At 34.0% G+C, this 15,545-nt stretch overlaps 1 protein-coding gene across 1 annotated transcript in view; it reads left to right on the top strand.

Annotated features, from left to right (window-relative positions):
- LOC124354304 (tuberin-like) overlaps positions 1–15,545 on the top strand; it is a 59,176-nt gene that overhangs the window by 4,952 nt on the left and 38,679 nt on the right. Inside the window, 5 exon segments of the mRNA XM_046804651.1 lie at positions 3,120–3,256; positions 8,271–8,461; positions 9,772–9,969; positions 12,014–12,188; positions 12,337–12,543. Of these exon segments, the coding sequence (XP_046660607.1) occupies positions 3,120–3,256; positions 8,271–8,461; positions 9,772–9,969; positions 12,014–12,188; positions 12,337–12,543 (908 nt within the window).

Genomic DNA, 15,545 nt, shown 5'->3' with positions numbered 1-15,545 from the left:
CTACTTTTGAAAATGATTGTAAGGAATAATTTTTTTGACAATGAACCCATCATTATCCCATATTTGTATTTTAATATTTTGAATAGTACAAAGTATTCACGAAAAACTTTTGAAAATTTTAGATATGTACTTTTTGAAAACAATTTAATCAAAATCTTTATATGTATATTTACAAAATTATTATTGTTATAATCAGTCGCGTAGTAAGGATTTTGGCGCCATGGGAGCGACTCAGTCGCTGGCGCCCCTTCACCAACTTTTACTTACATGATCAATCAGTGCCGACAGTTTCACCTCACTACCGTAACAAAACCTTTCTTGGCCATCATTTCATCAGCAATGTAAGGCGTCTTTGACCAAAAATCATTTTTTATAATAACTTACAGTCTACTATTCTTTATAAAGTTTTGTTCCTTGTAAGAGACCTAGTTTACGTGTATATCAATATGTATTTAAATCTCAATTCAATTCCATAGGGTTTGAATGAAAGTACAAATTTCAATATATTTAATAAATATGTATTGAAAACCCTAGTTTAAATTTGAGCACATTATCTAAAAACGTGAACATAGTAGTTAAGTAGTTACAAAACCAACTCGCATATTCCACTTCCAAAAAGCCCCCCGAACGCTTCTTCTATGACTAGTTGTACTGGCCTGTCGCCTTCGTCAGTTTTTATCTTTATATAACGAAACACTGTACTCAGCTGGTCGGTTTTCGCTATATCTTGAGTTGTATCAAAGATAATAGACACATAGGGACTTTTTTCATTTCTTTCCTTGATTTCTTTTTTTATCTCTTTGGAAATTCAGGTTGATCAGCTAATTTTGAATCTGAGGACTAAGGTAGTTAACACTACGTTTTGGTAACTTAATTAAATCTGCAAGGACCTGGTCATATCTTGCTAGCATATGTATTATCTCAAGGAAATTTCCTTTCGATTTAGTTGCATCTTCATCGTCATTACACAATCTGTGCTCTCTCAGTGGTAAGTCGTTTGTAGCTAACGTAATAATGACGTCCACCACTCGCCTTAAAACTTGTCTCCAGTAATCAGTGGCTTTTTTAATCTCATCCAGATTCTCACTATCAACTGTTAGGCCTAACTGCCAGCGATAGTATATTTCACACGCAATTGCATGACTTTGCGAAGTCTTCTTCATGGTCTTTTTATGTTTCGACCTAAATGTGCCCAATCAGACGTACCCTTTCGAAAATCCCACATCAGTATAGGCCATATTGAAAAAGCCAGCATGGCTGACAATAGCAAACATTGAGGATGTTTGAATAGCATAACCAATTACGTTTTATTCTCAATTGGTTTTCTTTATTCTTTTGAAAATACCATTTTCTCGTCAAATCCCCTATTTTTATTTCTCCCTTCTGATTCTTTTGAAAATGGCCCTTTAGGCTGATGAGGCCTAATTTTATTATTTGCCGTTTTTGTTTGGCTGTAAGAGTGTTTTCAAAATTACCCTTATCAGAAGAACTTATAACAGCTGTTACATTTTCTTTAAGGTTCAACTCGCAATCAGTACCTTCAGCTTTAACTAGGCCTACCTTAGAAAAAGGTTCCTGAAGAAGGACGTGGTCTTCTGCATCTTCAGGTAAGCCTACATGAACCAAGTCCAAACCGTTTGCTCCAAGTCCTCATCGCTTGTAGGTACTTGTGAGCTACAAGTGGGTTCTTGAGAAACTGCAACTACTGAAGTGTCCCCTCGAAAAGTAGGTAGATAACTTCTTTACTTTCTTAAGTTCAAGATTTTCTGCGTGACCTTTCTCTAACCTTCGTTTCAGATACTCAGCACCACTTAGTTTTTTTTGACATTATATACCAAAGGTAATAAATCAACACCACACAAATCACATCACAACAAAAATAAATAATATAATCAATACTTTGCACTAACGCTAAATCTGCAATCACTACGCAAAGGTAAATTGAAGTAAAGTCAATCACTTGGTGGGTCTGTACGGACGCCTTTTGTCTCAGCCAAGGTCAATGACAGACTGATTGACACAAAGACACTGTGCGGCCGTGATGCGCGTGGAAGGGGCTGCTTCCCGCAATTTTTATCGTCCGCCCGCCCGCCGCCCCCGCCCTGGAGCGGTCGCTCCACTCGCTCCTCTGTCGCTACGCCACTGGTTATAATCCATATTGTATTAAAAATCACTGAAAAAAACATATCAAATGCTGCAAAATGTCACGTCTCCCGCTTTCTATGTCAATTAGGAAAGCTTGTAGAGGAATTTAAAAAAGTCTGTGTCGTTTTAGGAGTGTTTGGAAACTTTAAATAGCCATATTTTGGAAACAGTTAGAGATACAAAATTAAAATGTGGTATTTTTCTTAGTCTTAGAGTATAAAATATCAAATTTTAATCAATTCTAAAGTGATAGGTAACATTTTTGTTTAAATTGTGTTGATTTCACGTGGAATAATCCTCCGTTTATTGTAATTGTTTATGTGTAGTTAGGTAAACACGTTATCAAAATAAAAAATAGTACTTGAATGTTGAACTTTAAGTTTATTATTAATAAACTTAAAGCTTGTACCTATAGACCAAGTTTAGATTGGGCTGGGACCACAGCGATAGCTACCAATGCCCGAGCCATCTCAGGTCTTGTTATTTTCTGATTCAAACCTTCTGATTTAAGTTGATATATATTGATTTTGGGACCTCTGGATCACATTTTAGTAAAGAAATATGTATATTTTTTATTTACCACTAGTGAGTTTGAGCAGCTGATGACAGTTGCCACAGCCGATTGTAATCACCCTCTGTCTGCTTGGTATTTTTCACATATTGTTTTAAAAATTGTACTTATATATATATGTATTTGTGTGTATATAGACATATTTTTAATTCTTAGCTTATATACACTTTTTGTATCCTTTTTGAAAACAACAGTATTAGTAGAAATATTAAAGGATTTATGTGAAGTCTTTTTCTTTTATTGTTTATATATATATACTTGCTGAAATAACACTGATTTTTGTTTAAATATAAACAAGTCCCAGGGAGCCAATGCCAACATATGTATAAAGAGCCCATGGTACAAAATGTTTAAGAAAGAAAATGTTAAAATATATGTGGGGTAACTTTTTTTTATATTTCAGCTGGCTACAGACTTCCCGAGGCATTTGTCCTTGGGGGTGAGGTTGAGCGGGAGATCAGCCCAGAGACTCCGTTGCCACAGCGGGCCAAAGTCATTAAGGACCTGTGCGAGGTCATCCTCAACCATCATGTAGAAGAGGTAAGAAGAAATACAAGGATGAAAGGAGACAAACATCTGGTCTATTTTGTTAGGTTGCCTTGGTTGTACAATGTTTTACTGAATTACAAAATGATTATAATATAATAGTCATGAAATTGGTAAAGAAACTGATGTAGAAATGTAATATAAAAAGTAATCAAAATGCATCCGGAGGTTATCCATTGCAGGTTTTTCACTCTTTATTGGTCGCTTTAAAAATATGTATTTCTGCCTGGTGCTTGAAATTTTTGTTTAGCAGTTGGGTCAGTCCATATTTAATGAGTGTATACAAATTATAATGGGTTTAATTTTTTTATCAGGTCTTAAAATCTATTGTTGATTAAAAGAGTTAAACAAATGTTTATCTTAAAAATTCAGTGCAAGATTTAATTTTGAATGCATATTTTTATAAGTGTGTATGTATGTATGTATGTATGTAACAAATGTTTTTAAACTTTTTTAAACAGCCTTTTTAAAGAAAATCTAAAATCACAATTTTGAGTCTGATTTTGAAAAGAATTACTTCTTTTCAACTTTATTGTGTCGTACATTGTCGATTGAATTAAAGGTTTTTAAAGCAGTTTGGAACAACACTTCCAGCTCTTTATCTTAATTATAAGAGGGAAAACTTGAGTTTTAAAATGATTGCACAGGCGTTTTTATGTCATTTTGGAAATGTTATGTTGCTTTTTAGGGGAAAAATATGTTGATAGTATCTAACAAAATATGGTATCTTTCTCAGAGAAATGAAGGCAACATCAGTGCCAAAAATTAATTAAAATTGCCAAATATTAAGAAAAGTCACTGTGTTGATTTTATTTGTAAACCCCAGGTAATGTGGCACCTGTCAATCTGGATATCAGAAAATAAAATTGTCTGTTGTAAAATTGGCACAATAATGTTAAAATGACAAAAAGTGATACAGTAACATTTAATTACAGTTTGTAGGAATTTAGCTGTGCTCGTAGGGTCCTAATACTACCCTTTCAACAAATAAAAGCTATGTGTGTGGCAGGTTGCGTTTACGTGCTAGCCGCTGAGATGAAGGCGCATCAATCTCTTTAACGACTTTAAACTCACGATTTCGATTTGCAGATTAGTATTGACAAATACACTATTTAAAAAAAACGTTAAACAACACTATAACAACTGAAAAACAAGGATAAGTCCTATCATTGCTATTATTTGGTATTCTCTTATTATTTAATTCAACAAAAAATCAGCACTGTCACAAAACAGACTGATTGTAGTGAGTGTGATGAGTTATTTGGGCCAATATGATTCCTGAAAGGAGGGTTTTACCCATGAGTCACAGGAAATGTTTTCGGGACGCAGCGCATAATGCTACCCCGCCACCCCTCCCGCCTATCACCACACACTCAAGGTCACGCGCGCAGCTAAAGTCCTCAAACTGTACATTGCCCCTACCAAAGAGCCTGTGCACAGCAACTGCAGCCAAATTTTGTTTCAGTAAAGATACTATGTTAGGTAAAAAAATAATCTCAGACTATTTTAACATGCTTGTTTTTATTTCCAGTTTCATAGAACCGAACTCAGATTTGTAGTAATGCATACAACAGAGCACTGTTCAAATTATATTTTCAGAAAACATAAACATACTAAATATTACCAAACACACAGTAATTTAAATTTAAAGGTACATTTTTTACAAAAAATTTACAGTATTAAAACTATATTTACTTAGTCTTTTCTGAAAAAGGATGTGATTGTAACTTGTTAAGGTTGCTACACATGTTTCTTAAACGCTATGTATTTCTGTATTCTTAAAATCATTAAGTGAGTTGCTGTCGCTTTATTGTGGGGCAGTTAATTAGTTGTTTGATAGCATTGAAAGCATCAACCATATCTTAGTGTGACTTTATTTTCTTCATCGCTGTTAAACTTAGGAACTTTACTGAATACTGTGTGATGTCAACATTTCAACAAACCACTATCTGTAATTTCTTCTACTTAATTTTCCTGTAAGCAATTGTTTAATTCATTACAAATAATCTTTTCACAACCAGGAATGTTTACTAGAAGATGAGAGAACTCTCTAAATTTTCAGTTTCATATTTGGCATTGTTTTGTAACTAAGCATTTTGGTCTTTTTTATGCTAGTCAACCTTCCCACTTATTGTTGTGATCAAGTAATTTTCTTTACAATGATACTAAAGTTTAAGATTGACTGGTGTCTTCCAAATCTCTTCTTAAACCTGAAAAACTTGTACAACAATATATCTACCATTGTAGTAAAAGAAACTATGTGTCTCTTTTACTACAATACTTTTTTTTCCAGTATGAAGAGCACCTCCTTCAATGAAACATATACTATGTTTACTTTTTTGAGTTTTCGCTTATTTTTTCATATCTTTCTGCCAGTAATTAACACCATGAGTAGTGAGTGTACAAGGGTTTGAGTGACTCCAGCACACCCAGATTTATTGGCTGACATGGAGATGTAACGTTCGGTGGCGAGATGTTTAATATCATCACTTTTGGAGTTCATCATCAAAATTATTCAGGATATTAGAGGGCTAGATATGGGGAGGGTTTACTGTTTTTGAAAAATGTATTGAAAAAAAATGTTTTAATAATTTCATAGAAATTGATAAATGTGTTGAAGATAAAGTGTTCTTTAATTCTTTATATAAGTGGTTTTTGCACTCTTCAACATAAATACTGAAACAAAAACAATCACCAAGGTTAGTTATATATGTAGTTTTTTCTTATATTCGGTGCTGTTTTTTAGTATGGAAATATTAGTGTAAACCTTTTTTAACAAAACATAAAACTAGTTGTAAAAATTGGACAATAAATAAAAAATTATTGCTAATTTAATTTCAATTGTTTATAATAGTATACTGCTTGACTAATACCTCTAAAAAGCCTTGGATTTTTAAACCAATCTTCAGTAATGTTTAACTTGAGAAGTGGTGGTCCTGATTTCATATTCCGCGAATAATTTAAAAATAATTCATAGAAAATTCATAATCTTTTTAATTTACTTAATCATAATGTAAACTGTATACTTATGCTCATATTTTTTACTTCAAGCACTAGATCTAGTTTCAGAAACAATTACTACATTAACCCTCCAACTGATGACCGACGGCACAGACGTTCATCAATACTGCTTGTGAACTGATAAAGACGGCACAGCCGTCGGTCAATTTTCTGGTATTATTACACGAAACCCATTTAAGTTATAAAGACATAACTTGCGCTATTCGAATCCTCTACTCATACATATTAATTTATATTATATATAGTTTATATTCGTAATATTACTCGTTGCAGCTGATGTCGATCCAAATGCTGCATGGCATACAGCTGACTACATATACAGCTGGTGACACGCTGCACAGCTTGAACGATCTTTGTTGCTACTGTTGTTAGGTTATTGTGAAGGCTAATTGTTTATAGTTTATTGCTATTTTGTGAAGTGGGCGATCCTCGTTGTTCAACTGATATAAGTGAACTATTGGATGATGAAAATATTAGTTCTGATGATGAAAGTAACATATCAGCAAATTAAGTGCATGATGATGTTTCTTTGTCAGATTTGTTGTCCAGTAGTCTGGATGATTATAAACTGGTAGAATGTGAGTTGGGTTGTGAACCCATTGATAATGACCGTGACAATTCATTATCTGATATTCCTCTTGCCCAAAGATTTCATCAAACACCAATTTGGATGCATACTGCCAAAAAAAGAAGTACATAATTTACATTTTTATCAAAAAACTTTTTTGTATTGTAAATAAGTGGATATATGTTATAATATTTCAATATACAACTGTGTATTTTTTGTACATTTCCAGTATCTTACTATCTCAAGTAATGTGAAAGTTACATGGAGTGAACTTAGAAAACTAAAAAATTACAATGCATATTTTTGAATTTATGTACAAATAAAAAAAACATACTTAAGTAAGTACATATTTTTACTATTTAAACTTTTTCTCTGGTTTCTAAAAAAATTGATATATAACACTTATTACTTAGCATTAAGCACATATTTTTTTTAATCTGGAAATTATGCTAGCTGCGAAAAGTAAAAAACCAGTGTATCATTCTGAGAGTTTTTTTATTAAAAGTTGGAGGGTTAAAGATAATTCTACTAGTTGTCATGTGTAAGATAAAAAAATATAAATTTTATTTTTAATACTTGAAATGAGTATTAAAAATAAATCTTCTATTTCCATATTAGCAATAATGTCTGAAACTTTATGTAGAGTAAATTATTTCTTAATTTTCAATGATCAAATAATTTTGTTTTTTGTTTACAAATATGCAGCAGTGATAAAAAATGGCAAGAGTAGTGTTCTCTGCGGTAGTTATTTTCATTTAAAAAATGCTTAAACAATGTATCAAAATCTGTTTTGAATTCTACATATAAAATACTAGCATATATTACTTTGTAATCAAAATTATTTAGCAATATTTTTTATAAAAAATAAAACGTCAATGTGACTGAAGAAATTAGTGTCAAGTGAAAAATCAAAACAAGCCCAAGTATTTTGTTTAATCTTTTTAATATAGTTGATCACATATTGCAAATCTATGGTTACTTAGGTATAAAACAATGGGCAATATAACCAGACATTGTAAACATTAAAGAAGTTATAACCTTACAAAAAACAATTGAAAGTGTACCATTTCTTACTGAAATAATTTATAAATCTAATTTAGGATTTTCTCATACAAAATTTATTGTTAGAATATATAAATTTTAATAAGTTGGTAAGATTTGTTGAGATAGGACCAAAATTAAATATGTAATATAAAAGTCTTAAATATTATATTGAAAACATCTTTCTCCAACATATTTTTTGTAATTGAATAATTTATATCAAGATAATCAGTATACAGTACATAAAATCTTATTTACATAAAAGTATTATTAAGAATTTACTACATCATGACAGGATTTTGATAGAGGATGTTTGACATCAGTCTTAGCAGTTTTGGGTTAAAAATGTTCTGAATGCAGTGTTTGTATTTGTTCCAGGAGTCAATGAAGAAGATGTGGCACTGTGTGAAGGATTTGCTACAAGACAACATGATGCGAGAATACCGTCACCTAGGATTTTACTTTCTGCGTTGTCTGGTACAGGGACAGAATGAGCGGCTAGGTATGGCCAGGGTCCACTATTTCCAGCTTGTCAAGAACCACAAGAACCCAGAAGATGTGGGTCCAAGGTAAGTCCTACACACTGGTATCATCACCACTGCACTTTTCTCACGAGGATTACTCTGGATTCTTTACAAAATTGTTAGTTGTTTTATGTTATAAAAAATACGTTATTATTCATGGATTCCTTTATATTTACACTATGTATGAAAAAACGAATTCATCAAATATTAAATTTGTAATTTTTATAATAATTATGAAACATAAAAAAGTTAGAATGCATATTATTAGTCCTAAAATGACTAAAACTTAATTAACCATATATATTTCTCATATGTTTTGTACACTGTGCATCATTCCTCTCTAAATGAACAATGAGACACAGTGAAAAAATAATTTACAATAATTATCATAAAGTTATTTGATCTTAAGAGAAATGAAATATTGAGATATTACAAAAAAAAATGATTTAAATTGGCTCCACAGTTCCATCAATACACCCGAGAAAACAATAATGGTGTGTCATGTGCTTTTTTTATTCACTCATTATGTATGGTATAGACCTATGATGTCCTATAGTTCCTGCAAAAATCTTCGAATATTCGTGTTACTACAGAAGAAGGAGCTGAAAATTATAACTAACCTTCTGCCTTGTAACAGCTGAAGATAAACTTCAAGAATCTTATGTACTGTTACTCCTTATCCACCCTTGATGTTATTTTGTTTGCCTGCAAACTCAAGCTGCCCAAAAATAGAGATATAATGGACAGTTTATGCAACATGTGAGAACTTCATTATAACATTTCACAGAATTGCCCAAGATCACCACATAAGAGTAGAAATACTTTACATACTACTGTGTTCATATGGTTAAACTGGAGTATTATAAGTAAAAAAAAAATCTTTGTGCTAAAGTCTTCAGTCTACTGAAGTACTCGTCTACAGTCCTACATATCGGAAGGTGCATAATGTTAGAGTTGATAAGATTTGTTTGGTTTTTAGGTAAATCATTTTACACAATTAAAGAATTCCTGGTTCATGCAAGAAGCACTTCTTGGTTTACATGAGTAAGAAGTATTGTTTATAGTCAGCTTTTATCATTAATTTGTTTCATGTGTATTAGCTGTATTGTTTATTGACACTTAACTCTGTACTTTATATTCAAATAAGAATAATACATTCTAATTCAGTGGTACCAATGTTCAATACTTGTGATAATCCACTGGTTGTTCAATTAATGTGACATTTTTTTGAAGCATTTAAATGTTACGAAACTAGCTGAATGAGTTTTCAGTAGTTATAACAATGTTTTTCTTGTTGATCATAACAATGTTTTGAACATTGATTGGTTGTAGTGATACTGTGTTTGTGTGTTCAGGCTGGAACTGCTGACAGCACTGTTGGAAGGTGGCCGGAACATTGAATACCTAGAGGAGGAGGTGGCCAGGTTTATGGTTGAGTGGATCGGTGAAATAGCTATGGCTGACAAAGAGATAGACTTCTTGCAGATGCTGGTGAACTTGATAAAGTACAACGCAGCCTATATCGATGAGGATATAATGCATTATATTGTTCAGTGAGTACTGTCTATGTCGTACTATAAAGTGTGTTCATAGGTATAGATTTAGCTGCAATATATGTCATGATAGGTCAACACTGGTGTGACACCCTAAAAAAGTACAAAATCTGTGTTACGCATGCTTCATCTTGTTTCATAAAAACTCTTTAGGTCTAGCAGTGGTTTTTAAATTCAACGTCAACACAAGGCAATAAGATGAAACAAATGTTTAAAGCAATCATATCATTACAAGAGAGTACTCAAAATTGCCCAGAATAGCATTGCGCTTGGGTAGAATTTAAGCAATATGCATTTCTTTAGGTGAGAGTTAAGTAACAACTCGGTGCAGTCAGTGGCATCATTTGGAAGGCTTTCATTCAGTCATAATAAATCTTTTTGTGAAAGCAAGGTATCACTTATTCCTCTTTGTTGCCATGGTGGATGTAATATATTAGTGACGGTGTGCATCCTGTTGGATATACAAAATGATTTTAAAGTGTGTACTCAGTAGGGTACATCCTGGGCCTTCATAAAATTGTCAGAGATCCACCTGTATGATAAAGGGGTATTAGACACTTAATGTGCAGTTAAAAGGATCACAAATGTATAGTTATGGGGTTACTACAAAATAAAATGTGACTTGGACAGACAATGACAAGAAAACAATTAATCTATCTTTGAATCTATAAAAACTTTGGTGAGGATTAGGTTAAGTTAAATAAAGGGAAAAAACATTCAGCAATAGGAATTATGAATAGGATTTATACTAGTGATGTCTTCATTTTCACCTAGAAATAGCATGGCTCACAAACATCTAGACAGTTTATTGGTTGTCACTCTGGGTATCCACAGTCAATAGAACATCTAGACAGTTTATTGGTTGTCACTCTGGGTATCCACAGTCAATAGAATGTCTAGACAGTTTATGGGTTTCACTCTGGGTATCCACAGTCAATAGAACGTCTAGACAGTTTATGGGTTGTCACTCTGGGTATCCACAGTCAATAGAACTGTTTACACAGTAGAGAGCACAGTTCACATAACTTATACATTGCTGACGCAGCTTCCAGGGTAAGGATGAAATGGTGTTTGAGCCCCACAGAACAAGTTGTTCAATATTAGAGACCAAAGAACTCATAAGTACAGCAGGTTACAATGTAACAATTACAGCGGCGGGTGGCAAAGAAAGATCCGAAGAAGTAAGTACAAAACAACCAAAAAGGGCAACGAGCTTAAGACATCTATTATAGCAAGAACTCAAACTGAAGTAATCATGTGGTTGATAGACATATCAGAGGTATTTCTATATTGAATGGTTTCTCTGACCAATGTGAAACGAGAGGATACATCACATGATTTTCAGACTCAGCTGTCTGTAAATGATCAGTTAAATGTATACATATGACATTGTAAAATTAATTAATTAATATTAAAGCATAAATTATAATAAAAGTACTGTTTATTATATTATACACTATCAGTGTGTTTATTGACGCTATGATTAGCCTACATATTATACAATATTATAAGTTATAAATATTTTACAATAAACTAATGTTTGAGTATTAAATTGTTTCCATAGAGCATGTTTATGTAAAAATAAGTAAAATCACAATTTTGTAAATTGTTTCTCCTTTATAACTATTCTTTATTATCAGATCATCCAAATCTGTATGTATCTCTCCCAATTTCAAGTAAGTTTTTCTTCATTGTTAATAATAGTTCCAATATCATATGTAGTACTTCGTTTGTTTACAAATTTGTTTATTCTGTTATTTTTTCTGAGACCAATCTAAATATGTTACTAAGAAGAACATATGTATTAAAGTTTCAAGTCTCTAGAACCTGTCTATCAAGAGGTATCATAACAAACAGACAATGACACAATTTTAAGTAGGACTTGTTGGGTCCTTAATTAATATTAACTTGTATTCCGTAACGATAATTTGGCATATACAACAAAAACCATTCCTTTAAATAAATTGAAATCATAGACATGATGCCTTCATTTTTTGCAGTAGCATATAACTAGTAGTGTTTTCAACAGTGTGTATTGTTACAGCAATATCAGCATAATGGCCATGAAGTGTCCAGATACTAACGTAGTCACATTATGCCTCCAAGTGCTGGAAAATATAGTGTGTTACAGCACTCTGCCCTCGCAGTCAGTCGAGATATACATCTGCTGCCTGTGTCGCACTGTCAATAAGGAGGCCTACTGTATGCAAAGTTGGAAGGTAGGCATTTACGGGACTCACTCGTAAGGTCCTGACCATTTTTCTATCATGGACTATAAATATTTCATAAATAATAAAGTTATTTTCAGTTCAATTAAATGTTCTCCATTCTTCATTTAAAGCAAAAAAATGATTATTTGTGTTGTAGATAATGCGAAACTTTCTGGGCACCCACATGGGCCACTGTGGTATCTACACAATGGTAAGTATGCTGCAAAGGGAGTCACTTCGCAGTGATGCTAGCCTGCTGCGCGGTGCAGTCTTCCACATCACATTTGCCCTCTGGAGCTGCAAACGAATAGATAAACTTGCTTCTAAGTGCACTTACTCCAGTGTACTGCCTGCATTCTTGTCCGTAAGTAGTTGATCAAAATTTAGTTCTGAAACAAGGTGGTGGATGTCAATGATCATAAACAGTTTCTACGCGACTCTCCTGCATGTCTAATGGATACATATCTTTGAACTAAAACCAGTATAAACATCCTGTAAAATAAATGGTAATTTTCACAAGTTAATCAACATTGACATGATGCAAGAGGATGGGAGCTTCATGCATTTGTAATCATCACAGCTGACATGGAACTCTTACGAATGCATGCATTTTAACTTGAGTTAGCATGGCCATACTATGGAAAAATCTTCAAAGTAGGTATATAGAGTATTTATAGTATCAGTAGATATAGTTTTGGGAAATACAATTTGCTAAAAAACGGTAAGAGTACTGATTGCAACAAACACACATTGTAAATGTTATACAAAGTGTGTAAGCAGTCATTGTTTCTTTTTTTGTTTGTTTGCGTAACTGAATGAAGATAATTAATGAGAGCCAAAAATTATAGTTGCTCCAAATGTAGAGGTCCAGAGCGAACCAGGACAAACTAGATTGCTGATGGCTCAATAAATTGCATAGATCAGGAGTTTATGGTGGTGGGGAACTGCATTCAGTAGAGTGGTCAAATGTAAAAGTGCCATCTAAATGTCTTGAGCTCCAAAGCGATAGAAGAGTTTGTATAAGTTCCAAGAGAGCTCTGCCTACATTTCTCTAGTCCAGAGGCTCAAACAGGCCTGCATGTAGTACAGTTTGGTAACTCCCAGTGGCCAGGATCTGCCATAATCAGGGAGCTCCAGAGGCTAGGAGTTACTAGGGAAGAGGAGTTCACAGACACGTGCATTAACAGACTGGAAACCCTTAGTGGCTATGAGTTTCCAGATGTTAGGTCCTAGAGAGCAAAACATTAAGCCAAGAGGTCAGTAATTGTCTGTAAGCACTCACAGGATGAGAACCAATCAATTGGAAGCTTCCAGAGGCTGATAGCTTCTATTGTCAGTAATTTCCAAAGACTGGGAGTTGCCTAGAGTTCCCTGAGACCGGTAATGTATACTGGGTAAGCCACAATTGGCTGAGATAGGGGAACTATCAGAGATCAGAGCTCTTAGTGGTGAAAACTTTCAGAGGCTATTGTGCTTCCAAAGATCAGGAGCTTTCATAGACTAAATAGTTCCCACAGACCAGAGGCTCCCACAAACTGAAAATTATTAGAGGTTGAAGCTTCCTTGTATCAAGAGCTACCAGAGATTGTGAGGTTCTATTGGCCTAGACTTCCTAGATAACAGAAGATCTTAGAAACCAGACGCTCCCTGAAATCAGATCATCCTGGAGCCAGATATCCTAATGAACAGCTAGACTTGGAGACTGGAGTCTTCTAGAGGCTTATAAAGAAGATGTTAGGTCTTCTAGATGTTATGAAAAACTGGTCAAAGGCTCCTAGAATATATGTGGTCACCGATGTTAGGCTATCAGACATTAATAGGTCATGTGTTCTAAATCTTGTAGTAATAAGGTTACCACTAGCGTTTGATGTGCCGAAGCCAATTCTGGAATCCACAGAATCTTCAGCAAACATTCGGATTTGAGAATTAGTCGATGGAATTTGATTATTGAATCTGAGGAGATCCGCTGCGTCATTAATAATCGCTGGTCGGCATAACACAAATTGCCGATCGCTATTACGGTTTTAAGACTGTAAATAGATAATCTAATTGACAAATTATTGTACGTTTGTAATTAATGTATTGCTTACAGTTAGTACTTTCTACATTTACGAGGGCCATCCTGAAAGTAGTACCCGTTTGTGAAATAAAGACACAGAAGTAAATATTAACAAATATAAACATTTTTATTGAAAAGAGAATACCTTAAACTACTTCTCCACATAATCTCCAAGCAAATTTAAGCATTTGTCATAACATGTGACGAGTTTTTGTATTCCAGCGTCATATTCCTCCGCCGCCAGCCGATTGAAATACGTAGTCACGCCTTCTTTAAGTTCTTTATCGCTGTCAAATCTTTTTCCCGCCAAAAACTCTTTAAGTTTTGTAAAGAGATGAAAACCTGAAGGGGCCAAGTCACGTTTCATCACCAGTAACTATGCGATTCAAGAACGTGTCTGCTTCATCAGAATAACGTTCCAAAAATGTGAATGCAGCAGCCATACGCTTGGTTTTGTGCTCATCTGTAAGCATGCGAGGGACCCACCTTGCACAAATTTTTGAATAATGCAGATGGTCTTTGACAATTTCATGAACAATTGTTCGAGAAACAATAGGGAAATGTTCACAGATATCATCAATTGTGACACGCCGATCGTTCCTCACAAATTCGTCTACTGACCCAGCAGTTGATCTGTAATGACAGATGGTCTCCCTGAACGCTCATTGTCGTGTGTGTTCCCCCTCCCCAAGTTGAAATTACAACACCAGCGCCGAACAGATGACTCTTCCATCACATTGTCTCCATACACTTCCTTTAATTGGCGATGAATATCACAAGGTCGAACGTTTCTTGTGTTGAGAAATTTTATTACAGCCCTCACTTCACAACTGGCGGCGTTTTAAATATTTTTAAACATGAACTGCCACAGAAACAACACAGGCAATGCTAGCGTCACGGAACTTGTAACAGAGAAGGCAGACAAGCCACTGAAGCGATCTGACCTTGACCGGCGGCTACTCGCGTCGTCAGCGCCTCATGCGGCGGAAACGGGTACTACTTACCGGATGGCCCTCGTATGTTTGTGCATCGTTATGAACTTGCTGCGACTCTTTGTGGATGACTATCACTAAAACTAGTTTTTATAACATTTTGAGTTTAAAATACATTTTATAAGTGATACAAATATATGCTCTTATTATTTCCAGATTTAAGACATATATTCTGGATATGATTATCTCATTATTCACATTACATTAAATTCATGACACCTTTATCACATTAAAGTAAAAGGTGGGGAATATGATTTTGTTCTTAAAATATAACCGTTTCTTTGGACTTCTCCAAATCCCTCTAAAAAAATGGTA

This window comes from Homalodisca vitripennis, chromosome 2 (genome assembly GCF_021130785.1).
Source record: "Homalodisca vitripennis isolate AUS2020 chromosome 2, UT_GWSS_2.1, whole genome shotgun sequence".
NCBI classification, from domain to species: Eukaryota; Metazoa; Arthropoda; class Insecta; order Hemiptera; family Cicadellidae; genus Homalodisca; species Homalodisca vitripennis.
The sequence above is the reverse complement of the archived record's forward strand: the minus strand, read 5'-3'. Positions and strand labels throughout refer to the sequence as shown.